At 45.0% G+C, this 26,553-nt stretch overlaps 1 protein-coding gene across 2 annotated transcripts in view; it reads left to right on the forward strand.

Moving 5' to 3' along the window:
* Nucleotides 1-26,553, forward strand: part of snrkb (SNF related kinase b) — a 40,633-nt gene that overhangs the window by 795 nt on the left and 13,285 nt on the right. Inside the window, exons 2-3 of one of the 2 annotated variants that reach the window (XM_065022630.1) lie at nt 9,093-9,168; nt 11,177-11,895. In XM_065022630.1, the coding sequence (XP_064878702.1) occupies nt 11,307-11,895 (589 nt within the window). In that variant the 5' untranslated portion in view covers nt 9,093-9,168; nt 11,177-11,306. The remainder of the gene's footprint in view (nt 1-9,092; nt 9,169-11,176; nt 11,896-26,553) is intronic. The other variant, XM_029668271.2, reaches the window with a different exon arrangement.

A 26,553-nucleotide genomic window follows, 5' to 3' on the forward strand; every position in this document is an offset into this window, starting at 1 on the left:
ATGATGAGTAAAATTATTGCTCATGTGTTCTGTGTGTGTTGTCCTTTGTTAAGGGGGTGGCAAGTCCGGTGGCATCTCACAGTGCATTGTGTGAACACTGATAACGCTGTAGCCTATTGGTCGTTACTGTAGCAAGAGAGCTGGATCCTGGCCTGCACTTCTTCTTTTTATTATATTGGCTTCTCCAGGGAAACCATGGAGCATGGGTCAACTCTGAGTCATCACAGGACCACCAACCAGAGAGGGAGAGAGAAGAAGAGGGTGGACAGGAATACAGATGGGGTGATTGAATAGCAGAGGAAAGTTAAAGTGATCCTACAGAGTTGATAATTGAGGGAACAAGCATGTGATTGTGTGTATACAGTCAGAGTGCATGTGTGTGTGTGGGCTTGTTGGCATGTGTACAAGTTACTGCTTATGACCATCTTGTCCTCAGTTAATTTTTTTAAACATTTGCAGGAGGAGACAGATTGTCCTCTGCCTGCGCTGTGACCCCTGGGTCATGGGGTGGGCCTAGGGGAGAGAGAGGGTACAGGAAAGAAGGGAGAGCAGCCAGGTCACACAGGCCCTGCAGCAGTCAATCTCAGCACACAGCCTCTGTTAGTGCTTCGATCTGCTGCATAAGGGAACAGAGCGTGTGCTGCTCAACACATCAACTAACTATGTGTCTCGGTAGGCCTTGAGAGCCATGCTGTCCTCAACTCAGCTCTCTCATTACCACTGATAGGTGAAAGAACTGGATAGGTGTCCACCATATTGATTTGACTGTCCGTGACCAAACTTTGGGCCCTAGTCATGAGGGAAGGAAGACAAGGATAGACCGATATAAGGGTATTTAAGACACAACCCACTCAACACTGTACTTCCCCTCCTAATTGTATTTCTATTCATATTAAAATGCTGTTCCATACAAAGGGAGAGACAGAGGTAATGGAGGAGTTAAATATGTGATGAGTTTAAATGCTGGGAATGAGTGTAGAATTGAATCTACTTTGTTGTAATGAGTGAATTGAGAATTCAGAAGAGAGAGTGCTCTCTCAAGTCTCTGCTCCCCTATTCCCACGTGGACCTCACCATGTTGAATATTGCATGATGGGAACAAGTGAGATGAGATCATACCTAAGGAAACCCCACTCTGTTCCTCCATCACCCCTCCCTCCATTTTCCCCTTCACTATCCTGACTCCATTTCTTCCTCCCTCCCTTTTCCCCTCTCCATCCCTATCCTCTCACTCTCTACTCTTCCCTCTGATACGAAACCGAATGAGTCATCCCCTTGCCCCTCTTTCGTTATGCTTCTCTCACACCATAATCCTACCCAGCTGTACCCTGTGTGTGTGTGTGTGTGTGTGTGTGTGTGTGTGTGTGTGTGTGTGTGTGTGTGTGTGTGTGGCAGTGCATGGGTCCATATTCACCCTTGTCCTTGTGTTAAAGATGCACTCTCAAACTTTTGTATAATTTCAGCCAGTAGTTTTGAAAGTGGTGCTCTTGAGCCAAAATGGGTCCCCTTTTTTTGTGTACTGTGTCTTCAAATTGTGTACTACGTCATCCGTTTTATTTTGCAATTCCTGTGATATGTTACGAACTCAATTTGTGCAATATGTTACACATTTCTTACGCTTAAGATCCCTGCGTGCATCTTTAAGTGTGGCCCTTCTATTGTTGTTTGTCTGAAATGTTCACTTAGGTAGAATGTGCTCTCTGCCTTTTCTGCTCAGCTAGCACCAGTAAAAATATATATTTTCAATAATTGGCTCAAGATGTGAGATCCTTTATGTTTGCAAAGAAATATGCTGAGTGTACTAAAATCATGATGCCTTGGCATTGTTTATTTGTGTATGTGTGTACGTGCACCTGCAGGCATGTGGGTGTGTGCGTGCGAGTGTATGTATGTGCTAGTTTGTCGGTATGTGTGTCTGTGTGTTTTTATAACTGTAAAAGGAATCTCCCCAGCGGAAGCCTTTTCCCTGTGTGAACACTATCAGAAGGAAACAGTGTTGTTCCCTCCCTGCTCCCTATAGGAAGCAGCGGTCTGTTTAAGACCTGTTCTGCTTTGGTAACGAGGTGGGGTTTCAGGTGTCTCCGGAAGGTGGTGATTGACTCCGCTGTCCTGGCGTCGTGAGGAGTTTGTTCCACCATTGGGGGCCAGAGCAGCGAACAGTTTTGACTGGGCTGAGCGGAACTGTACTTCCTCAGTGGTAGGGAGGCGAGCAGGCCAGAGGTGGATGAACGCAGTGCCCTTGTTTGGGTGTAGGGCCTGATCAGAGCCTGGAGGTACTGAGGTGCCGTTCCCCTCACAGCTCCGTAGGCAAGCACCATGGTCTTGTAGCGGATGCGAGCTTCAACTGGAAGCCAGTGGAGGAGCGGAGGAGCGGGGTGACGTGAGAGAACTTGGGAAGGTTGAACACCAGACGGGCTGCGGCGTTCTGGATGAGTTGTAGGGTTTAATGGCACAGGCAGGGAGCCCAGCCAACAGCGAGTTGCAGTAATCCAGACGGGAGATGACAAGTGCCTGGATTAGGACCTGCGCCGCTTCCTGTGTGAGGCAGGGTCGTACTCTGCGGATGTTGTAGAGCATGAACCTACAGGAACGGGCCACCGCCTTGATGTTAGTTGAGAACGACAGGGTGTTGTCCAGGATCACGCCAAGGTTCTTAGCGCTCTGGGAGGAGGACACAATGGAGTTGTCAACCGTGATGGCGAGATCATGGAACGGGCAGTCCTTCCCCGGGAGGAAGAGCAGCCCGTCTTGCCGAGGTTCAGCTTGAGGTGGTGATCCGTCATCCACACGGATATGTCTGCCAGACATGCAGAGATGCGATTCGCCACCTGGTCATCAGAAGGGGGAAAGGAGAAGATTAATTGTGTGTCGTCTGCATAGCAATGATAGGAGAGACCATGTGAGGTTATGACAGAGCCAAGTGACTTGGTGTATAGCGAGAATAGGAGAGGGCCTAGAACAGAGCCCTGGGGGACACCAGTGGTGAGAGCACGTGGTGTGGAGACGGATTCTCGCCACGCCACCTGGTAGGAGCGACCTGTCAGGTAGGACGCAACCAAGCGTGGGCCGCGCCGGAGATGCCCAACTCGGAGAGGGTGGAGAGGAGGATCTGATGGTTCACAGTATCGAAGGCAGCCGATAGGTCTAGAAGGATGAGAGCAGAGGAGAGAGAGTTAGCTTTAGCAGTGCGGAGCGCCTCCGTGATACAGAGAAGAGCAGTCTCAGTTGAATGACTAGTCTTGAAACCTGACTGATTTGGATCAAGAAGGTCATTCTGAGAGATAGCGGGAGAGCTGGCCAAGGACGGCACGTTCAAGAGTTTTGGAGAGAAAAGAAAGAAGGGATACTGGTCTGTAGTTGTTGACATCGGAGGGATCGAGTGTAGGTTTTTTCAGAAGGGGTGCAACTCTCGCTCTCTTGAAGACGGAAGGGACGTAGCCAGCGGTCAGGGATGAGTTGATGAGCGAGGTGAGGTAAGGGAGAAGGTCTCCGGAAATGGTCTGGAGAAGAGAGGAGGGGATAGGGTCAAGCGGGCAGGTTGTTGGGCGGCCGGCCGTCACAAGACGCGAGATTTCATCTGGAGAGAGAGGGGAGAAAGAGGTCAGAGCACAGGGTAGGGCAGTGTGAGCAGAACCAGCGGTGTCGTTTGACTTAGCAAACGAGGATCGGATGTCGTCGACCTTCTTTTCAAAATGGTTGACGAAGTCATCTGCAGAGAGGGAGGAGGGGGAGGGGGAGGAGGATTCAGGAGGGAGGAGAAGGTTGCAAAGAGCTTCCTAGGGTTAGAGGCAGATGCTTGGAATTTAGAGTGGTAGAAAGTGGCTTTAGCAGCAGAGAGAGAAGAGGAAAATGTAGAGAGGAGGGAGTGAAAGGATGTCAGGTCCGCAGGGAGGCGAGTTTTCCTCCATTCCGCCGGCTGCCCGGAGCCCTGTTCTGTGAGCTCGCAATGAGTCGTCGAGCCACGGAGCGGGAGGGGAGGACCGAGCCGGCCTGGAGGATAGGGGACATAGAGAGTCAAAGGATGCAGAAAGGGAGGAGAGGAGGGTTGAGGAGGCAGAATCAGGAGATAGGTTGGAGAAGGTTTGAGCAGAGGGAAGAGATGATAGGATGGAAGAGGAGAGAGTAGCGGGGAGAGAGAGCGAAGGTTGGGACGGCGCGATACCATCCGAGTAGGGGCAGTGTGGGAAGTGTTGGATGAGAGCGAGAGGGAAAAGGATACAAGGTAGTGGTCGGAGACTTGGAGGGGAGTTGCACGAGGTTAGTGGAAGAACAGCATCTAGTAAAGATGAGGTCGAGCGTATTTCTGCCTTGTGAGTAGGGGGAAGGTGAGAGGGTGAGGTCAAAAGAGGAGAGGAGTGGAAAGAAGGAGGCAGAGAGGAATGAGTCAAAGGTAGGCGTGGGGAGGTTAAAGTCGCCCAGAACTGTGAGAGGTGAGCCGTCCTCAGGAAAGGAGCTTATCAAGGCATCAAGCTCATTGATGAACTCTCCGAGGGAACCTGGAGGGCGATAAATGATAAGGATGTTAAGCTTGAAAGGGCTGGTAACTGTGACAGCATGGAATTCAAAGGAGGCGATAGACAGATGGGTAAGGGAGAAAGAGAGAATGACCACTTGGGAGAGATGAGGATCCCGGTGCCACCACCCCGCTGACCAGAAGCTCTCGGGTGTGCGAGAACACGTGGGCAGACGAAGAGAGAGCAGTAGGAGTAGCAGTGTTGTCTGTGGTGATCCATGTTTCCGTCAGTGCCAAGAAGTCGAGGGACTGGAGGGAGACATAGGCGGAGATGAACTCTGCCTTGTTGGCCGCAGATCGGCAGTTCCAGAGGCTACCGGAGACCTGAACTCCACGTGGGTCGTGCGCGCTGGGACCACCAGATTAGGTGGCCGCGACCACGCGGTGTGGAGCGTTTGTATGGTCTGTGCAGAGAGGAGAGAACAGGGATAGACAGACACATAGTTGACAGGCTACACAAGAGGCTACGCTAATGCAAAGGAGATTGGAATGACAAGTGGACTACACGTCACGAGTGTTCAGAGAGTTAAGCTTACGTAGCAAGAATCTTATTGACTAAAATGATTAAAATGATACAGTACTGCTGAAGTAGGCTAGCTGGCAGAGGCTGCGTTGTTGACTAAGTAGGCTAGTTGGCATTGGCTGCGTTGTTGACACTACACTAATCAAGTCGTTCCGTTGAGTGTAATAGTTTCTACTGTTTATAGTTAGTTTCTAGTGTAATAGTTTCTACTGTTTCTACTAGTTTATCCTTAAACTCTCTCATTCTCTCTCTCACTCCCCCTCTCTTTTACAGTCTACCACAGCATAGCTTGTCCACTGAGTGTTGTTTAACATAACTGCTGCATCTCTCAGATGTAACATAAAAGCTCTATCCCAAGGACAGATCCTGAGGCAAGTCACACACATTTTGTTTGTGTGGCTGTGTTCATTTGAATGCACAAGTGAGTTTGCCTTTCTGTGTACAGTGATGTATTTGAATACCCATACTAACTGAGTATATACTACATACTATATGCTATTAGTTCATTTTAGTATACTGTAAACAAACGGTATCCTTTTAGTTGATAATACTAGCCCTTTGCCTGTCTACCAGAAGTTGATGCTGTTGCTGTGCAACCTCTTGCTAGCTTGTTAGCATAACAAATTACTAGCTAGACATCATACCACTTCGGTGTGTTTGTAAAAATCAATCTGGAGTGTCAGAGTGCACTCTGAGTATTCGTAAATTCAGAGCGTTGTCAGATTGTCCGTTTGTAAATTCAGAGCGTTTTGCTCTCGGATCGTTTAGAGCCCACACCTGACGCTCTGGCCGAGGAGTAGGGTTGATCCGAGCTTTCTTACGTCACAGTTGGTGACTAACTATGCTGCTGGCAACAATTTAATTACGCATTTTATGCCAACTTTTACTGCCACCGGTTATATTCAACGGGTGTTGCGTTCAGTAAATTCATCATACTACTCGCCAATGTCCAGTCTCTTGACAAGAAGGTAGACGAAATCCGAGCAAGGGTTGCCTTCCAGAGAGACATCAGAGATTGTAACGTTCTTTGTTTCACAGAAACATGGCTCACTTGGGATAGGTCATCAGAGTCGGTACAGCCACCTGGTTTCTTCACGCATCGCGCCGACTGAAACAAACATCTCTCTGGTAAGAAGAAGGGCGGGGGTGTATGCCTTATGATAAACGAGACGTGGTGTGATCATAACATCATACAGGAACTCAAGTCCTTTTGCTCACCTGACCTAGAATCCCTTACAATCAAATGCCGACCGCATTATCTACCAAGAGAATTCTCTTCGATCATAATCACAGCCGTGTATATCCCCCCCAAGCAGACACATCGACGGCCCTGAAAGAACTTCATTTGACTCTATGTAACCTGGAAACCACATATCCTGAGGCTGCATTTATTGTACCTGGGTTTTTTAACAAGGCTAATCTGAAAACAAGGCTCTCTAAATTTTATCAGCATATCGAATGCGCGACCCAGCCTGGCAAAACCCTGGATCATTGTTATTCTAACTTTCGCGATGCATACAAAGCCCTCCCCTAACCCTCCTTTCGTAAAATCTGACCACAACTCCATTTTGTTGCTCTCAGCCTATAGACAGAAACTAAAACAGGAAGCGCCCGTGCTCAGGTCTGTTCAACGCTGGTCAGACCAATCGGATTCCACGCTTCAAGATTGCTTGGACTGGGATATGTGGACTGGGATATGTTCCGCATAGCGTCGGAAAATAACATTGATGAATACGCTGATGCGGTGAGCGAGTTTATTAGCAAGTGCATCGGTGATGTACCAACAGCGTCTATTAAAACATTCCCCAACCAGAAACCATGGATTGATGGCAGCATTCGCACAAAACTGAAAGCGCGAACCACTGCTTTTAATTAGGGCAAGGTGACCGGAAACATGACCGAATACAAATAGTGTAGCTATTCCCTCCGCAAGGCAATCAAACAAGCTAATCGTCAGTATAGAGACAAAGTAGAGTCGCAATTCAACGGCTCAGACACGAGAGGTATGTGGCAGGGTCTACAGTCAATCATGGACTACAAAAGGAAAACTAGCCCCGTCGCGGACCACGATGTCTTGCTCCCAGACAAACTAAACAACTCGCTGTCATGGCCGTTGCCGGAAAAAGATCAAGGTGCAGCGTGGTGAGCGTACATTTTCCTTTTTATTTCAAAATGTCGCCAACAAAACAACAATCGAAAAACCAACCGTGAAGCTTACAGGGCATTAGTGCCACAAACAAAGTTAACTACCCACAAATCCTTATCCCAGTCTGCTGTTCCCACATGCTTCAAGAGGGTCATCATTGTTCCTGTTCCCAAGAAAGCGAAGGTAACTGAGCAAAATGACTATCATCCCGTAGCACTCACTTCCGTCATCATGAAGTGCTTTGAGAGACTAATCAAGGACAATATCACCTCCACTCTACCTGACACCCTAGACCCACTCCAATTTGCTTACCGCCCCAATAGGTTCCAAGACGACACAACCGCAATCGCAATCACACTTGTTGATTCTTCACAAAAAAATACAGTTTTATATCTTTATGTTTGAAGCCTGAAATGTGGCAAAAGGTCGCAAAGTTCAAGGGGGCCGAATACTTTCGCAAGGCACTGTATTCTTATTCATTCCTTTACACTTGTGTGTATAAGGTAGTTGTTGTGGAATTGTTAGATTACTTGTTAGATCGCTACACTCGCATTAACATCTGCTAACCATGTGTATGTGACAAATACAATTTGATTTGATTTGAATTATTCTGCGCGCTGGCACACTCAAACGAGAGTGCTCTGAAATTAGAGTAGATAGCCAGAACGAATTAACCATGTCCATTGAGAACACACAACTACTATGCCACTTAGCTAAGCGTGACATGAATAATCAAGTCAATCAACGTTGGGTAGTTAGTTAGCATATAGTTAATATACTGGAAGGTCTGATGTATTAGTAGCCAACTAACATTACTTTAGGTAGCTAGCTAACACCGGTACATACTGCTGTAATGATATGCTATGCGGTTCGTAAGGATAGCGTAGCTAACAAATTGTTTGCCAACATAACGTGTAACATTATGTCGCTCAAAATGTTCTTAACACATCATAATTTGTTAAAGCAATGAATTTTTATAAGCTCTCGTCGGACTTTGGCTGCATATTTTCCTTCATTTTCTTAAAATCTGAAAACGTTGTGAAGCTACGCCTATTTTCTGAATAATTGCATTATGGGGCCTAAAAGCATGGAAATAGTGTCCACTGCTTGTATATTTAGTATTTTAGCGAATTTAGTACGACATCCGGGAACTTAGTTAGTATGAGTTAGTTTTCGAACACAGCTCTGGTGTATGTATACACTAGGCTTGGCTGATACCTCAGTATATGCTATAAACGGTATATTTTGAATTACCAATGGTATGATTTTCAATACCATAAAAAAAAAACATTTTAAATTAAACAATTTGGGGGCACTCGGGGTGCATGCTACGCCCTCCTATCTATGTTAAGTATATAACTATAAGAAATCTAAGATGTGTCAAATAAATGATATCCAGCTCAAGCCTCTAGCTATGCTTTTGGTTTGCTAACTTGCTAAATGGCTAGATGTCAAGATCAAGCTTCTTGGCTACAGCAGACATTAAATCCCCTCCTGGATCAAGATCCCTGTTGCTTAAATTGTTTTGTGCATTAAATACAAAAGCTTTATTTGTATTATTTTTTTGGATCGGGGACACGGCTCTTTTATAATTTCTGGTGACACAGCACGCACTCCCACAGCTCCCGCTAGGGGGGCGTGCTGTGCCACTGCTTATAAGTTAAGTATAACTATGAGAGAACTAATACTTTTTTGGGGTTTTAAAAATAGCGCCCTTTGTGTTCACTTCTTGTAATAATACCACCTAACCTTAATGGATTCCCACAATGTTTCAGGTAGGTTAGCTATACGTTCAGTTGTCCAGCTTTGCAGTGGCAACAAAAACACAGTGTAAACATGAAGATCCACTGTCACGTTTCTTTAGCATTATACACAAGTTATGTTATGAGACTGTTTCTTGTTGGCTGAAGGTCTGGGTGTCTCCTATGCTGCAGAGAGAGAGAGAGAGTCCAGAGACTTGGCCATCAGACGCCCATCAGACTGTGGGTAGGTCAATAATTAGCAGCATTGATTTCTGCATACTGATCTCTGTGTCTGTCTGCACATGCTCCTCCAAGGACTCTGCACTCAGACACATGTGAGAAGGCCTGCTCTCTCTCCAACCCTTCTGCTTCTCATTAAAGGGCGTCTGCACTTCCTGATTTGGCCTGATTTTTACATATGGTTCATTAAGAAATGCGTGTCTTGGTCTCGGGGTCTGATTTGATGAGTGTGTTTGCAAGTGGGAAGAGTTTGCCAAATGATTTAGCTAATTAGCTTCAGCCAGCAGGTGTGCGACCGTGGCAAAGTTTGTTTGACTTTAGATAGCATTTCCCCAGGGCTAGTTAAGGACCGTCAAAAAATTACACAATGTAAAATTACACAATTTTCATGTTGTTCACCTTTTAGTTCTCATTAAATGCGTTCAATATTTGCATATGCATTTCTACAATTTATAGTTGGTTTGATGTTTTTAAGTCATCGAAATTTAACGCTATTGGAATTTTAACATATTGTCCCTTTGTATATTGTGTAATTGACCGATGGGCCCTAACTAGCCCCATAGGGATATCCAAAGTCAACCCAAATTTAAATTTACCACGGGCATCTGCCCTCCGAATTGATGATCACTTGAGTGCTGCCAGCTGTGGGTGTGGGTGGGATCGAACCAAACCCAACCTTAATTTACATTGTGAGGCAGTCACGATCACAAGTCTCACAAACTCTGTTTTGGATGAGACAGACTTTGACCAAAATTATCCTATTTACACTTTTGTAGTCTAATTAATGCCACAGACTGTTTTATAAATGAGAAGTTTAGGGGCAGTTGCTCTTTAACCATTCAGTTACACAGACACGCACACACACACTTGCACGAACGCACACACACACATGCACGCACAAACACATGCACACACACACACCCCCAATACACACACATCCACACTGCGATACACCCACACAAACAAATTATGATATCTCATTACAGATATTGATCCATACCATTTTTGCAGGATTGCTGTTATCTGACTCCCTGCCACTAATTCCCTAAACACACTCAACATCCATAGCCTTTATCCCTTCCAACCTTGTCTGTATCTGCCACCCTCCTCCATCGAGCCCTTCCCCAACGGTTTATTCTAGCTTTTCCTCTCTCCTGTCCTGGCTATTATCCTCACAGTTATGTGTAACTATGCCTAGAGCACTACAATAGTGACGCCTGTTCTGTTGTTCTTTCTGCCTTCTTTCCTGCTTCCTTCGAAAGTCCTCTGGGATTCTTGGAGGCACAGAAGGTTGCTTGGGTGTTTATGATGCCATTAAGGGATTTGAGACTGTTTTAATGTCATAAGGTGTCACAGAAAAAAGCTTTTTAGTTGTCGTAACATGGCCTCCTCAACTGTCTGTGTTTGTCAATGAGGCTACTTCCTGCTTGATGCTTCCACTCCCTTATGTTGATAGGAACGCTTCCCTAACCTGTCTGTCAGGCCTACTGTACACACGCATGTACACGTATAGGTTCAATGGCAGGACAGTCTGTGTGAGAAACTGGAAATGAGAATGAAGTGCAGCCAGGATATTTTGGCAACCGTTCTGAAGTTTAAATTCTCTTGCATAAATGTTGACAATGGCCACTATGACTGATAAAATTAGTTTCAATATTGTAAAAGTAGATTCTGTTCATATTGTAATATAGTTTGCACAAATGTATAGACCTCTACAATGAATAGCTTGTTGAAAGCAGTTGCATAATGTGTGTGTGTGTGTTACCGTAGCAGTACTGTAATGGCAGTCCACACAATGAGCACTCAGTCTGTACCACTGATCAGAGCACTCGCACTCGAATAAGGACCCTAGCTGCAACAGACTGCAGAAATTACAATACATTGAGATATAAGGCCCAAAGTATATAGTTTATTTCAAACACCCCATTTCACATACCAATCTGCACTAAAACCCTCCTCCGTCTTGTTTGATATCAAGCACAACTCTGTGTCACATCTTTCTGTTTGTCCAGGTAATGCATCAGTAGAGAGAGCCTCCATAGAGCTTCAAGACCCCTCCAAGGCCCCTCATCCAGACTGAGACTGTCTCCAGCACCAACACACCACTCCCCTCACCCCGTCTCTGCCCTGCACCACCCAGACATGGCTGCCTCCAAGAGCGGCTACGAGGGAAAGATCGCCGGCCTCTATGACCTGGATCGCACGCTGGGTAAAGGCCACTTCGCTGTTGTCAAGCTGGCACGCCACGTCTTCACAGGCCAGCTGGTGGCGGTCAAGGTGATCGACAAGACAAAGCTGGACGCCATGGCGACGGGCCACCTGCTGCAGGAGGTGCGCTGTATGAAGCTGGTGCAGCATCCCAATGTGGTGCGGCTCTACGAGGTCATCGACACTGCCAACAAGCTCTACCTCATCTTGGAGCTGGGCGATGGAGGAGACATGTATGACTACATCTTGCGTCACGAGGGTGGCGTGGCTGAGGACACGGCTAAAGTTCACTTCGCCCAGATCGTCCGAGCAATCTCCTACTGCCACCGGCTCCACGTGGTGCACCGAGACCTCAAGCCAGAGAACGTGGTGTTCTTCAGGCAGCAGGGGACCGTCAAGCTGACCGACTTCGGCTTCAGCAACCTCTTCAAGCCCGGGACCATGCTGATGACCAGCTGTGGCTCGCTGGCTTACTCCGCCCCAGAGATCCTGCTGGGAGATGAGTATGATGCTCCGGCTGTAGGTAAGACAAATGGGGGACCGGGACGGGGGTGTCTGGTTCGGCAGGGGGTCTGTCTGTCCATCTGGTTGTCTGGCTGGCTGTTTGGCTGGCTGTTTCCTTCATAGGAAGGGTCAAGTGATGCAATGAGATGAGAGAAATGTGAAGATAAAATAAATAGAACATTGTTTGCGTGTGACTCATTTTGCAGACAAGTACTTGATTCACTGAGTTTTTTTTATTATATTCTGCCCGTAAGACCACATATATAGATTCAGGTCCCTCTAAGGCTAAGCCATTGGGCTACACAGAATTACCATAAATCCCCTGAGACCAAGATAAAGCTGGAGAGATGAACATGGGCGTGTCTGTGGTACTGCCTGTGGATCTGTCAGTCAGGCAGGCATTCCTCTAGCTCACCCAACATACACACACAAACGTGAACAGATGGACTACTCTGTGGGCTGCATAGAATCTGGAATGGAAATGTAATTTGCGTGTGGATGGGCGGTGTGGTTGAAGCAATCCACACAGGGCTTTAATCCAGGGCAGGGACAGTGAAGCTGTGTACATGCAGGGCTTAAAGCTGGAATCCTTAATGGGGAAACAGCCATGTCTGTTTGCGATATTACAACACCAAAAGTTACTGTAAACAACGAACACAGCCCCCCCCGGACATCATTGCACGTGTGATAGAAGAGCAGAATATGTATCACACTGTATATTTTTTACCTCAGTTCGGCAATAATAACAACGGTGGTGGGGCGGCCAGTGGCGCTGTTTCCCCCTACTGCGAATTCCATCTTTAAAGCCTAGAGCCAGGCGGATAGTTGTCTCTGTGTCAGGGTAGGAGGACTGTGGTTTTCCACTTACAGTTCAGCCTGTCTGCCCACTGATGTTGTTTTTAGGTCTGGTTTGTTTTCCGCAGACAGACAGGGTTGTATCTGGATTTTTCTTCAATGAAATTAAAATCAGTGGAGAGTAGTGCAGCAAGAGTAAATGTACAATGTCTCCAGCCCTGTAGTATTCCAGACCTAAGCATGCCCCAAATACACACTCCTGGCCTGCACCAGATATGAACACCTGGCTGCACCTCATTCATCTGCTACAGGGAAATGGACTGTTATTGTGAAAATGCACCATGACATCTCATCTCGGAACAACACTCTTCTAGTGCGCAGATGCATGGTCATGTACATTCCTTAATCATAACTGCTGATGGGCCATGTGAAAGAATGAAGATCAGCGCTACGCAAAGTAAAGAATATCCCCTATGGCTACATACTATAGAACATATAGTTGAGACTGTTCTCAAGCAGCCATGTGACCCATGCAGGGATGGTAACACAGACGACAGTCATACTGACTGGGCTGTATGCAGTGTGGTGCTGGGAGTGTGCCAGCCCCTAACTAGGTCAGACTCCTCTGAGATACAGCTCCAGCTAAGCCTGCCAGGTGCCAAAAGCTAAGTGGGCTTCCCACTGCAGAGGGACCGCAGGGGTTTAGGCATGTGCACGGAAACTAAAGACACAACCACAACACAACCACCACATTCACCAGTACCTGGCTTTAACTTCAGCACCTCAAATAGAGACTATTGTAGCCGGGATACTGGTGACAATCACTGGAGCTACAGTATATTCTCTGATCAGTGGAGCTACAGTATATTCTCTGATCAGTGGAGCTACAATATATTCTCTGATCACTGGAGCTACAGTATATACTCTGATCACTGGAGCTACAGTATATTCTCTGATCAGTGGAGCTACAATATATTCTCTGATCACTGGAGCTACAGTATATTCTCTGATCAGTGGAGCTACCGTATATTCTCTGATCACTGGAGCTACAATATATTCTCTGATCACTGGAGCTACAGTATATTCTCTGATCACTGGAGCTACAGTATATTCTCTGGTCAGTGGAGCTACAATATATTCTCTGATCACTGGAGCTACAGTATATTCTCTGATCACTGGAGCTACAGTATATTCTCTGATCACTGGAGCCACAGTATATTCTCTGATCAGTCCTATGTGTGTCACTGTGGGCACGTGCAATAATGCTTGGACAGTGCTCACCTACATTTGTAGTGGAAGCTCAAGTAAATCAGAGCAGATTTTTTTGGTTTTATCCCTCTGGTTACTACGGGTTGATTAACCTCAAACACATCTGGCACACATTTTGATAATTAGATCAAAGCAAGATTATTGGCTTGCAAGGCAGTGGAACTACTGTAAAATCCCAAATATTTTGACCTATTGCACGTGGGTGGCCTTGGTGTTGTGTGTGCGACTGACCAGTGGCAGTCTGCCCACTGGGTTGAGGCTCACAGTGATATAATCAGATTGTGTGGCATGCTGTGCACTGCAGTGCCTGGCACAGAGAAAGGTCCCATTCCACACCCAACATACGGCACAGGACAGGTTTGGGGCATTAACCTGGTTTGAGCCCAGTCAATGAGCCTGGGAAACAACACACACCTACCCATGTGGCTGAAGAGACCTTGTTTCTAGTATCAACTTGTCCCTGATGTTATCTGACAGGCTGATGAAGTCAAGCCGGGACAAGGTGTGTGTGTGTGTGTGTGTGTGTGTGTGTGTGTGTGTGTGTGTGTGTGTGTGTGTGTGTGTGTGTGTGTGTGTGTGTGTGTGATTATAGTTAGTGCCTTCAGAAAATATTCAGACCCCTTGAATTTTTCCACATTTTGTTACCAGCTTTATTCTAAAATGGATTACACACAATGCCCCATAATGAAAAAGCATAAATAGGGTTTTAGAAATTTTAGCAAATGTAATAACAAAAAACATACCTTATTTACATAAGTATTCAGACACTTTGCTTTGAGAGTCTAAATTGAGCTCAGGTGCATCCTGTTTACATTGATTATACTTGAGATGTTTCTACTGTACAACTTGATTGGAGTCCACCTGTGGTAAATTCAATTGATTGAAGAACCCAATGGTCACTCTAACAGAGCTCTAGAGTTCCTCTATGGAGATGGGAGAACCTTCCAGAAGGACAACCATGTCTGCAGCACTTCACCTATCAGGCCTTTATGGTAGAGTGGCCAGACGGAAGTCACTCCAAAGTAAAAGGCACATGACAGCCTGCTTGGAGTTTGCCAACAGGCACCAAATGGCTCTCAGACCATGAGAAACAAGATTCTCTGGTCTGATAAATCCAAGATTGAACTATTTGGCCTGAATGCCAAGCATCGTGTCTGGAGGAAACCTGACACCATCCCTACGGTGAAGCATGGTGGTGGCAGCATCATGCTGTGGGGATGTTTTTCAATGGCAGGGACTAAGAGACTAGTCAGGATCGAGGCAAAGATGAACGGAGCAAAGTACATAGAGATCCTTGATGAACACCTGCTTCAGAATGCTCAGGACCGCAGACTGGAACGAAGGTTCACCTTCCAACAGGACAACGACCCTAAGCACACAGTCAAGACATTGCAGGAGTGGCTTCGGGACAAGTCTCGGAATGTCCTTGAGTGGCCCAGTCAGAGCCCGGACTTGAATCCGATCAAAAATCTCTGAAGAGACGTGAAAATGGCTGTGCAGCAACGCTCCCCATCCAACCTGACAGAGCTTGAGAGGATCTGCAGAAAAGAACGGGAGAAACTCCCCAAATACACGTGTGCCAAGCTTGTCACGTCATACCCAAGAAGACACAAGGCTGTAATCACTGCCAAAGGTGCTTCAACTAAGCACTGAGTAAAGGGTCTGAATACTTATGTGTGATATATATTTTTTCTTCTTTTTAATTTTTTTTTATAAATTAGCAAACATTTCTAAAAACCTGTTTTTGCTTTTACCATTATGGGGTATTGTGTGTAGATTGAGGGGGGAAACTATTTAATACATTTTTAAATAAGGCTGTAATCTAACAAAATGTGGAAAAAGTCAAGGGGTCTGAATACTTTCCGAAGGCATTGTGTCTCTAGACCACAGATATCCTATTACTACTGGATTCTATGGTCTAATCTCTGTGACTTAGTCGTCTTCTGATGACGCCTGTAAATGCCATGGATGGAGCCAGAGTCAGTGTGATGTAGTATTTCCACAGGTTACCTGGGTGGTTGTGTACAGTTACAGTATCACTTAATGAATATTCATTAGTTCAGCATGCTCTTATCCTGGTCCACTAAGCAGGTGCTGGTGTAATCTACTTATTAGGTCTTAGTGACAGTGCCAGCTGAGCGAGGCAGCTTGCTCACTGAGGCCCACTGCCATTATACTGCCATGCAGCCCTGTTATGATAACACAGCACAACACAACACAGCAGGGTTGGGGTCAACTCCATTTACATTCAGGCAATTCAGAAAGTAAATTGAATTTCCAATGTAAGAATTTCAAACTGCTCTTAGAAGATAAATGACACCTGGAAGATTGGAGTGATTGGACAGAATGCAAATGAGGTTCACCCCAGCCTTGCAGCTCTGCGGAACACTGCAAGGCGTGACATGTGCGTGTGAAAGAAGAGCTTAGAGATATGATACTCCATTATATCCCTCTTTCTGCACAGATGCAGGTTTGTGGATAATGCTGAGTAGCTCTGAGAAAGAGATGTCCCTTCTGTACTGAGAAAAGAGATTACCTTAGTCCATGGGGACGTGAGTCATAAACTCCTTTTTATAGCACACTGTGTATCACTCATACACCTATGTTGCAATATACAAACAAATGTACAACCACGTATTAAATATTTGTACAGGGTGTACTGGTATTTTAAAGGTGGGTACTGTATGAAGCTATGAATGGATCCCAAGGGCCATTAAACTGAGTGCAGCATGACTGTGGTCATATGATGAGGCAGAGAAAATCAGAGGCCTGTGTGTGCAGAGCCACGCAGCAGTACCAGACCCAGGGCGATGGGACAGTGGCCTGTTCTGTGTCTATCACATGGCTGCTATACTGCATAAGCCATACAAAGCAGTGTGGAGAAGAACAGTCAGATACCATCTCAGGTCTTGTCTTGTGTCCAGGGCTATTTAAGTAGAACTTGTCTGTCTCTACCTGGGTTGTGCCTAAACGGACAGTCATGGCATACTCAATAGCAGAGGAAATCTACATGTAGAGTTGGGGAGAGTTAGTAGCAGGCCAGTTGGCGCTCATTAATATACAACTTTGAGGTAGAGTTAAGGAGAGTTGTAGCAGGTAATGCTTGTGATTATGTGCTTTCAGATAAACTATTTTCATTCATCAGTCTAAAGTGGGTGTAGTTTCCTTTCTATGATTCACCCTTACCCCATTCCATGAGGCGTCACTACATGGTGATTCAGTGGTTTAGTATGATCCTCTCGTTCAGTCCGAGTGTGACAGATTTAGAGAGAGAGGAACAGATTGGGTGAGGTAGAGGGCTCTCATTATTTACTCTAGGACAGAGCATTTCCTCTGAGAGAGGGACTGAACACCATCTGGTAGGATATTTGACAGAACAGAGAGAGAGACCAGGAGAACTAGCTCTCCACACACACACACACACACACACACACACACACACACACACACACACGTCGTTTTGCAAACTCCAGGCGTTTACATTTTTTTGTTGAGGACATGCACACCAGTGGTGGGTTTGGTGTCAAAATGAGAACACATGAGCAGAAAAAAAGCCATATCTACTTTAAAATATGGTGGATCTTTGATGTTATGGGGCTATTTTGCTTCCACTGGTCCTGGGGCCCTTAAGGTTAACAGCATCATGAACTTTACCCAGTACCAGGACGTTTTTGCCAAAAACCTGGTTGCATCTGTCAGGAGTTGATCTTCCAGCAAGACCATAACCCCAAGCACACATCAAAATCCACAAAGAAATGGTTTATTGGCCACAAAATTATTTTGCAATGGCCAGCTTAGTCACTAGACATTGAAAAACTGTGGTTTGAATTGAAGAGGGTAGTCCATAAGGTCCCGAGTGGCGCAGTGGTCTAAGGCACTGCATCTCAGTGCAAGAAACTACTTTTTCTTGGCATTTCATTACTTTATTACTTTCATTACGTTTCCTAAAATGTCCAACATGGTTACATTTAATGAAAATGTTGGTAATGTTCTCCAACTGGTTTGACATTGGGAATGTTCTCGAATAGTTCAGAGAACGTTAAGAAACAACATTCTTCTGTGGGAATTTCAGTGCTTCATCATATTGTTTCCTCATGGTTCTATTTACAGTAATGTCCTCAAATTGTTCCAAGAACATTAAGCAAGTTTTCCATAAAAACCACAAGAATGTTATTTAAAAACATACATTCCATTATCAGCATCAACAAAACTAAAAACAAAAGAATTATTGGTCACATACACATATTTAGCAGATATTATTGCGGGTGTAGCAAAATGCTTGTTTTCCTAGCTCCAACAGTACAGTTGTATATAACAATACACCAATCTAAAAGTAAAAGAATGGAATTAAGAAATATGTAAATATTAGGAGGAGCAATGTCGGAGTGGCATTGACTAAAATACAGAATAAACACATGAGTAAAGCAGTATGGAAACATAAATTAAAGTGACTAGTGTTCCATTATTAAAATGGCCAGTGATTCCATGTCTATGTATATAGGGCACCAACCTCTAAAGTGCAGGGTTGAGTAACTGGGTGGTAGCTGACTAGTGATGGCTATTTAACAGTCTAATGGCCTTGAGATAGAAGCTGTTTTTCAGTCTCTCGTCCCAGCTTTGATGAACCTGTACTGACCTCGCCTTCTGGATGATAACAGGGTGAACAGGCCATGGCTCGAGTGGTTGATGTTCTTGATGATCTTTTTGGCCTTCCTGTAACATCAGGTGCTGTAGGTGTCCTGGAGGGCAGGCAATGTGACCCCGGTCATACGTTGGGCAGACTGCACCACCCTCTGGAGAGTTGCCGTACCAAGAGGTGATACATCTTCAAAGGTTTGTGATGGTCTTAGGGGCCAAGCCAAATTTCTTAAGCCTCCTGAGGTTGAAGAGGCTCTGTTGCACCCTCTTAACCACACCGTCTGTGTGGTGGACCATTTCAGATTGTCAGTGATGTGTACGCCGAGGAACTTTCCACCTTCTCCACTGCGGTCCCGTTGATGTGGATGTGGATAGGAGCGTATTCCCTCTGCTGTTTCCTGAAGTCCAGGATCAGTTCCTTCATTTCGTTGAGGGTTATTTTCCTGGCACCACTCCGCCAGGGCCCTCGCCTCCTCCATGTAGGCTCTCGTCATTGTTGGTAATCAGGCCTACTACTTTTGTGTCGAACTTGATGATTGAGTTGTAGGCATGCGTGGCCACGCAGTCATGGGTGAACAGGAAGTACAGGAGAGGGCTGAGTACACACCCTTGTGGGGCCCCTGTGTTGAGGATCAGTGACGTGGAGGTGTTGTTTCCTACCTTCACCACCTGGGGGTGGTCTGTCAAGAAGTCCAGGACCCAGTTGCACTGGACAGGGTTCAGACCCAGGGCCCTGAGCTTAATGATGAGCTTAGAGGATACCATGGTTTTGGAGCTATAGTCAATGAGCAGCATTCTGTTGTAGGTATTCCTTTTGTCCAGCTGGGATAAGGCAGTGGTGTTGTGCGATGGCATCGTCTGTGGCTCTACAGTATTGGGGTTAGTAAGCAAATTGAAGTAGGTCTTGGGTGTCAGGTAAGGTAGAGGTGATATGATCCTTAACTAGCCTCTCAAAGCACTTCATGATGACAGAAGTGAGTGCTACGGGGCGATAGTCATTTAGTTCAGTTACCTTTGCTTTCTTGGGTACAGGAACAGTGGTGGACATCTTGAAGCAAGTTGGGACAGCAGACTGGGATAGGGAGAGATTGAATATGTCCGTAAACACTCCAGCCAGCTGGTCTGTGTATGCTCTGAGGATGCGGCTAGGGATGCCGCATGGGCCGGCAGCCTTGCAAGGGTTAACACGCTTAAATATCTTGCTCAAGTCGGCCACGGAGAACGAGAGCCCACAGTCCTTGGGAGCGGGCCGCGTCGGTGGCAATGTGTTATCCTCAAAGAGGGCGAAGTAGGTGTTTAGCTTGTCTGGGAGCAAGACGTCGGTGTCTGACGTGGCTGGTTTTCCCTTTGTAATCCGTGATTGTCTGTAGACCCTGCCACATACATCTTGTGTCTAAGCCGTTGAATTGCGATTCAACTTTGTCTCTGTACTGACGTTTTTCCTGTTTGATTGGCTTACTGAGGCAATAACTACAATGTTTGTATTCAACCATATTCCAAGTCACCTTGCAATGGTTAAATGCAGTGGTTCACGCTTATAGTTTTGAGCGAATGCTGTCATCTATTCACTGTTTCAGGTTTGGGTAGGTTTTAATAGTCACCGTGGGAACAACATTCCCTATGCACTTCCTGATGAACTCAGTCACCTTGTCCGTGTATACGTCATTGTTATTCTCAGAGGCTATCCGGAACATATCCCAGTCCGTGTGATCAAAACCATCTTGAAGCGGAAGTGGATTCCGATTGAACAGACCAGCGTTGAATAGTCCTTAGCACAAGTACTTCCTGTTTTGAGTTTCTGCCATATAGGAAGGGAGGACCAAATGGAGTTGTGATCTAATTTGCCGAAGGGAGGGCAGGGGAGGGCCTTGTAGGCATCTCGAAAAAGTGAGATGCCTACGTCTTGTTAAACTTCTTGATGCACCCATCCCGTTAGCGGGATCATTTTCGTCAACATCCGCTGAATTGCAGAGCTCCAAATTCAAATTAAATTACGAAAAATATTAAGTTTTCATGAAATCACAAGTGCAATATAGCAAAACACAGCTTAGCATGTTGTAAATCCACCTGGCGTGTCAGATTTCAATAAAGCTTTTTGGCGAAAGCATACCAAGCGTTTATTTAAGGAGATCGCTCTCAGTAGGCAAAATATTACAAACAGCTAGCAGCCAAGTAGATTGGTCACGAAAGTCAGAAAAGCAATAAATTAAATCGCTTACCTTTGATAAAGATGATTTTTATATCCAAAATACCTCCATTTGGTTGGCGCGTTATGTTCAGTAATCCACAGGCTCGAGCGGTCATGACATCGCAGACGAAAATTCCAAATAGTATCCGTAATGTTCGTAGAAACATGTCAAACGTTTTTTATAATCAATCCTCAGGTTGTTTTTACAATATATAATCGATAATATTTCAACCGGGACTGTACCTTTTTCAATAGGAGAGAGAGAGAAGTGTCTGCTCCAAGCTGGTGCGCATGCAAAACGCTGCTGGCACCCAGCCATACAATGCGCGATGTGATCTTTCTCGCTCATTTTTCAAAATAAAAGCCTGAAACTATGTCTAAAGACTGTTCACACCATGGGGAAGCCATAGGAAAAGGAATCTGGTTGATATCCCTTTAAATGGAGCGTAGGCAGGCTATGGAACAGAGAGCTTTCAGGAAAAACAACACTTCCGGGTTGGATTTTCCTCAGGTTTTTGCCTGCAATATCAGTTCTGTTATACTCACAGATAATATTTTGACAGTTTTGGAAACTTTAGAGTATTTTCTATCCTAATCCGACAATTATATGCAAATAGCGAGTAGCAGCAGTGTACAAAATAAATGTTTGGGGGGGTGGGTCATGTAATAGTCTGGTGGCCATTTGATTAATTGTTCAGCAGTTTTATGGCTTGGGGGTAGAAGGTGTTGAGGAGCCTTTTAATCCTATACTTGGCGCTCTGGTACCTCTTGCCGTGCGGTAGCAGAGAAAACAGTCTATGACTTGGGTGACTGAAGTCTCTGACAAGTTTTGGGCTTTCCTCTGACACGCCTAGTATTTTGGTCCTGGATGGCAGGAAGGTTGGCCTCAGGGATGTACTGGGCCGTATGCATTACCCTCTGTAGCGCCTTACGGTCAGATGCCAAGCAGTTGCCATACCAGGCGGTAATACAACCGGTCTGGATGTGTTCGATGGTGTAGCTGTAGAACTTTGAGGATCTGGGGACCCATGCAAATTCTTTTCAGTCTCCTGAGTGGGAAAAAGTTTTGTCGTGCCCTCTTCACGACTGTCTTGGTGTGTTTGGACCATGATATAGTTTGTTGGTGATGTGGACACTCGACCCGCTCCACCACAGCCCCGTCGATGTTAATGGGGGCTGTTCGGCCCGCCTTTCCTGTAGTCCACGATCAGCTCCTTTGTCTTGCTCACATTGAGGGAGAGGTTGTTGTCCTAACACCACACTGCCAGTTCTCAGACCTCCCCCTATAAGCTGTCTCATTGTTGTCGGTGATCAGGCCTACCACTGTTGTCGTCAGCAAACATAATGATGGTGTTGGAGTTGTGTTTGGCCACGCAGTCGTGGGTGAACAGGGAGTACAGGAGGGGACTAAGTACACACCCCAGATGGGCCCCAGTGTTGAGGACCAGCTTGGCAGATGTGTTGCTGCCTACCCTTACCACCTGAGGGTGGTCCATCAGGAAGTCCAGGATCCAGTTGCAGAGGGAGGTGTTTAGCCCCAGGGTCCTTAGCTTAGTGATGAACTTCATGGGCACTATGGTGTTAAATGCTGAGCTTTAGTCAATGAACATCATTCTCACATAGGTGTTCCTTTTGTCTAGGTGGGAAAGGGCAGTGTGGAGTGCGATTGAGATTGCGTCATCTGTGGATCTGTTGGTGATAGAGGAATTCTAAATTCCGTTATGTTTTGTTGCCAAAACCAATTCAATTCACACTCATTTCTAATTCATAATAAGTTGTAAGTTTATCATTTGCATGAATTAGCAAGAGACCAGTCTTAAAAACAAGTTCAGCATTTATTCTTGATGAGTACTGACCCAAAATACAAAGAACATTACATTTTAAAGAAAGAGAACATAAAATGACGTCATCAGTTTCACACCCTCTCCCAGCCTTACAATGGCGTAGTATTCAGTCCTAGAGATTTTTTACTCCCCTCATAAACTACATTCCAACCTGTCTAAAAGATATACTTCTCTCCACTAATGGAATCCAACCAAAACATTCTTATCTGTTTGAAAAACTATCTTATCCCTCCTCCTTAAACTCCCAGGAGGCACAGACAATTAATTCGTTCTGCTTACATTTTCAGTAACAGCTCAACCAAAAACTCATACTTTTCAAATCATAACATAATAGTATTAGAATAAATGGTTCTAATCAATAATGTATACATAATTAATCATCTAAACTATAATTTCCTCTAACAGTTGGGGCAGTATGCGAATTGGAGTGGGTCTAGGGTATCCGGGAGGATGCTGTTGAGGTTAGCCATGACCCGCCTTTCAAAGCACTTCATCGTTACTGATGTGAGTGCTACGGGGCGGTAAGCATTTAGGCACGTTACCTTCGCTTCCTTGGGCACAGGGACTATGGTGGTCTGCTTGAAACATGTAGCTATTACAGACTCAGTCAGGGAGAGAAAATGTCAGTGAAGATACTTGTCAGTTGGTCCGCGCATGCTTTGGGTACACGTCCTGGTAATCCATCTGGCCTGCCGGCTTTGTGAATGTTGACCTGTTTAAAAGGTCTTGCTCACTACCGAGAGCATTATCACAGCCATCCAGAACAGCTGGTGCTCTCTTCCATGTTTCAGTTTTGCTTGCCTAGAAGCAATCATAAAAGGCATTTAGCTCATCTGGTAGGGTTGCGTCACTGGGCAGCTCGCGTCTGGGTTTCCCTCTTTAGTCAGTAATAGTTTTCAAGCCCTGCCACATCCGGCGAGCGTCAGAGCCAGTGTAGTAGGATACAATCTTGATCCTGTATTGACACTTTGCTTGTTTGATGGTTCGTCTGAGGGCATAGCAGAATATCTTATTGGCATCCGGATTAGTGTCCCACTTCTTGAAAGCAGCAGCTCTAGCCTTTTAGCTCAATGTGACTTTTGCCTGTTATCCATGGCTTAAAGTAGGGATATGTACGTATGGTCACTTTGGGGTCGATGCCGTCAATGCACTTATTGATGAAGCCGATGACTGAGGTGGTATAATCCTCAATGCCGGAACATATTCCAGTCTGTGCTAGCAAACAGTCCTGTAGCTTAGCATCCGCGTCATCAGTATTGAGCGAGTCACTGGTAATTCCTGCTTTAGTTTTTGTTTGTAAGCAGGAATCAGGAGGATAGAATTATGGTCAGATTGGCCAAATAGAGGGCAGGGAAGAGCTTTGAATGCATCTTTGTGTGTGGAGTACAGGTGGTTTAGAGTTTTTTTTTTCCTCTGGTTGCACATGTGACATGGTGGTAAAACTGATTTAAGTTTGCCTGCATTAAAGTTCTCCGCCTCTAGGAGCGCCACTTCTGAGTGAGATTTTTCTTGTTTGCTTATTGGCTTATAGAATTGGTTGGGTGCGGTCTTCGTGCCAGAATCGGTCGGTGGTGCTAAATAGATGGCTACGAATAATATAGATAATATAGGTAACTCTCTTGGTAGGTAATGTGGTCTACAGCTTATCATAAGGTACTCAACCTCAGGCGAGAAATACCTGTAGACTTCTTTAATATTAAACATTGCGCACCAGCTGTTATTGACAAAAATACACACCCCACCCCTCATCTTACCAGACGTAGCTTCTCTGATCTGCCGGGGCATTGAAAATCCCTCCAGCACTATATTATCTGTGTTGTCGTTCAGCCACGACTCGGTGAAACATAAGATATTACAGTTCTTAACCTCTTAAGTCGACCCTCTACTTTTTTGAACATTCTGTTAAAAATCGCGCAACTTTTCAGCGCCCTGCTACTCATGCCAGGAATATAGTATATGCATTTGCTTAGTCTGTGTGGATAGAAAACACTCAGACGTTTAAAAAACTGGTTAAATCACTGCTGTGGCTTTACCAGAACGGCATTTACATCGAAAAGCACAGGAAAAACTGATCACTGAAAATGGGAAAATATATCCATGCGCTACTTGAACCCATTGATAAACGTGAACCACAATTAATTGACTGAGGTTGCAGTACCTACAGCTTCCACACGGTGTCTAGAGTCTTGTCATTTCCCTTCGAGTTTTTTCTTGGTCAAACACATACAGGACACCGTATCTCCTCCGGTCTAGGACCGGATATTTTCGTTGAGTTTCTAGCCGGACATTTTTCCAGACGGACAGCTAATGATCTTTACATCGCCTCCTGATGAATTTTATCGCTTATTAATGTTTACTAATACCTAAAGTTGCATTACAAACGTATTTCGAAGTGTTTTGTGAAAGTTTATCGTCGACTTTTTGAATTTTAAAAAATGACGTTACGTTTTGAAACGATGTTTTTTTCGTTTATCACACAGTCTACATATAACGATATCTAGGCTTTATATGGACCGATTTAATCGAAATAAAGACCCAAATAGTGTTTATGGGACATCTAGGAGTGCCAACAAAGAAGATGGTGAAAGGTAATGAATGTTTTCTATTTTATTGTGCGGTTTGTGTAACGCCGAAATGCTAATTATTTTGTTTACGTCCCCTGTGGGTCTTTTGGGGTGTTGCATGCTATCAGATAATAGCTTCTCATGCTTTCGCCGAAAAGCATTTTAAAAATCTGACTTGTTGCCTGGATTCACAACGAGTGTAGCTTTAATTCGATACCCTGCATGTGTATTTTAATGAACTTTTGAGTTTTAACTAATACTATTAGCATTTAGCGTAGCGCATTTGCATTTCCAGAGCTCTAGTTGGGACGCAAGCGTCCCGAGTAGAAGCAACAGGTTAATGTCCCGTTGGTAGGATTATCGTAGGTCATCAATTTTATTTTCAATGATTGCATGTGAGCAGTAGAATTGATGGCAGTGGGAGTTTACTCGCTGGCCTACAGATTCTCAAAAGGCAGCCCATTCTGCGTCCTCTTCTCCTCCGTCTTTTCTTCACGCAAATGATGGGGATCTGGGCCTGTTCCCGGGAGAGCAGTATATCTTTCTCATCGGACTCGTTAACGGAAAAGCTTCTTCTAGTTCCTGGTGAGTAAATCCCAGTTCTGTCCAGAAGTCCAGAAGTTATTTTCGGTCATAAAGACGGTAGCAGCAACATTACGTACAAAATAAGTTTAAACAAAATAAGTTACAAACGACTAAATTTTTTTTTTTTTAAATAGCACAATTGGTTACGGGCATGTAAAACGTCAGCCATCCTCTTCGGTGCCATCTTACTTAAGTGTGTTCAGGTGTGTTGGCCGCCCCCACTAATTGGCCACACCTGATATTAATGAGTGCTTGTTTTGTTTGAAATAGGGTCTGTTTGAATAGACTAAAATGAACAGCTTTGTATGCGGAAAAACAAACAAACAATGCATTTAAGCTCCATCTTGGTGGCACAGTGGACTAATTCCATGGATAAAGAACAGAAGATTATAGTTTTGAATCTCTTTGATGCCGTGTAATAATAAGAAAAGTGTTTGCATGGTGCCTGAGGAAATACATTTTCATGTGTTCTATCTGTGCTTGGAATCCCAAAAAAGTTAACCCAAAATAAGCTAGCAGTGTCATCAAAAGTCTGTATAGGTAAACATAAATAAAAAATAATCACTGAAAGTTGTAAGGAAGTTATTCAAAAACCTCCAAATAAATGATAATTTCCTTCTCAGAGCATTTATTAATAAAACCTACCAGGAAAATGTTCAAGCAACCAGAGAAAAAAACGTTCTCAAATCCACCCTGCAACCTAAAAATAAAAATGTCCAGAATAGGCAACATTTTCACTTCTGTTCTCAGAATGTTTGAAAAAGGTTATGTTTTACCGGTCAGGAAACGTATGG

Source organism: Oncorhynchus nerka, linkage group LG9a (genome assembly GCF_034236695.1).
Source record: "Oncorhynchus nerka isolate Pitt River linkage group LG9a, Oner_Uvic_2.0, whole genome shotgun sequence".
In the NCBI taxonomy this organism is placed as follows: domain Eukaryota; kingdom Metazoa; phylum Chordata; class Actinopteri; order Salmoniformes; family Salmonidae; genus Oncorhynchus; species Oncorhynchus nerka.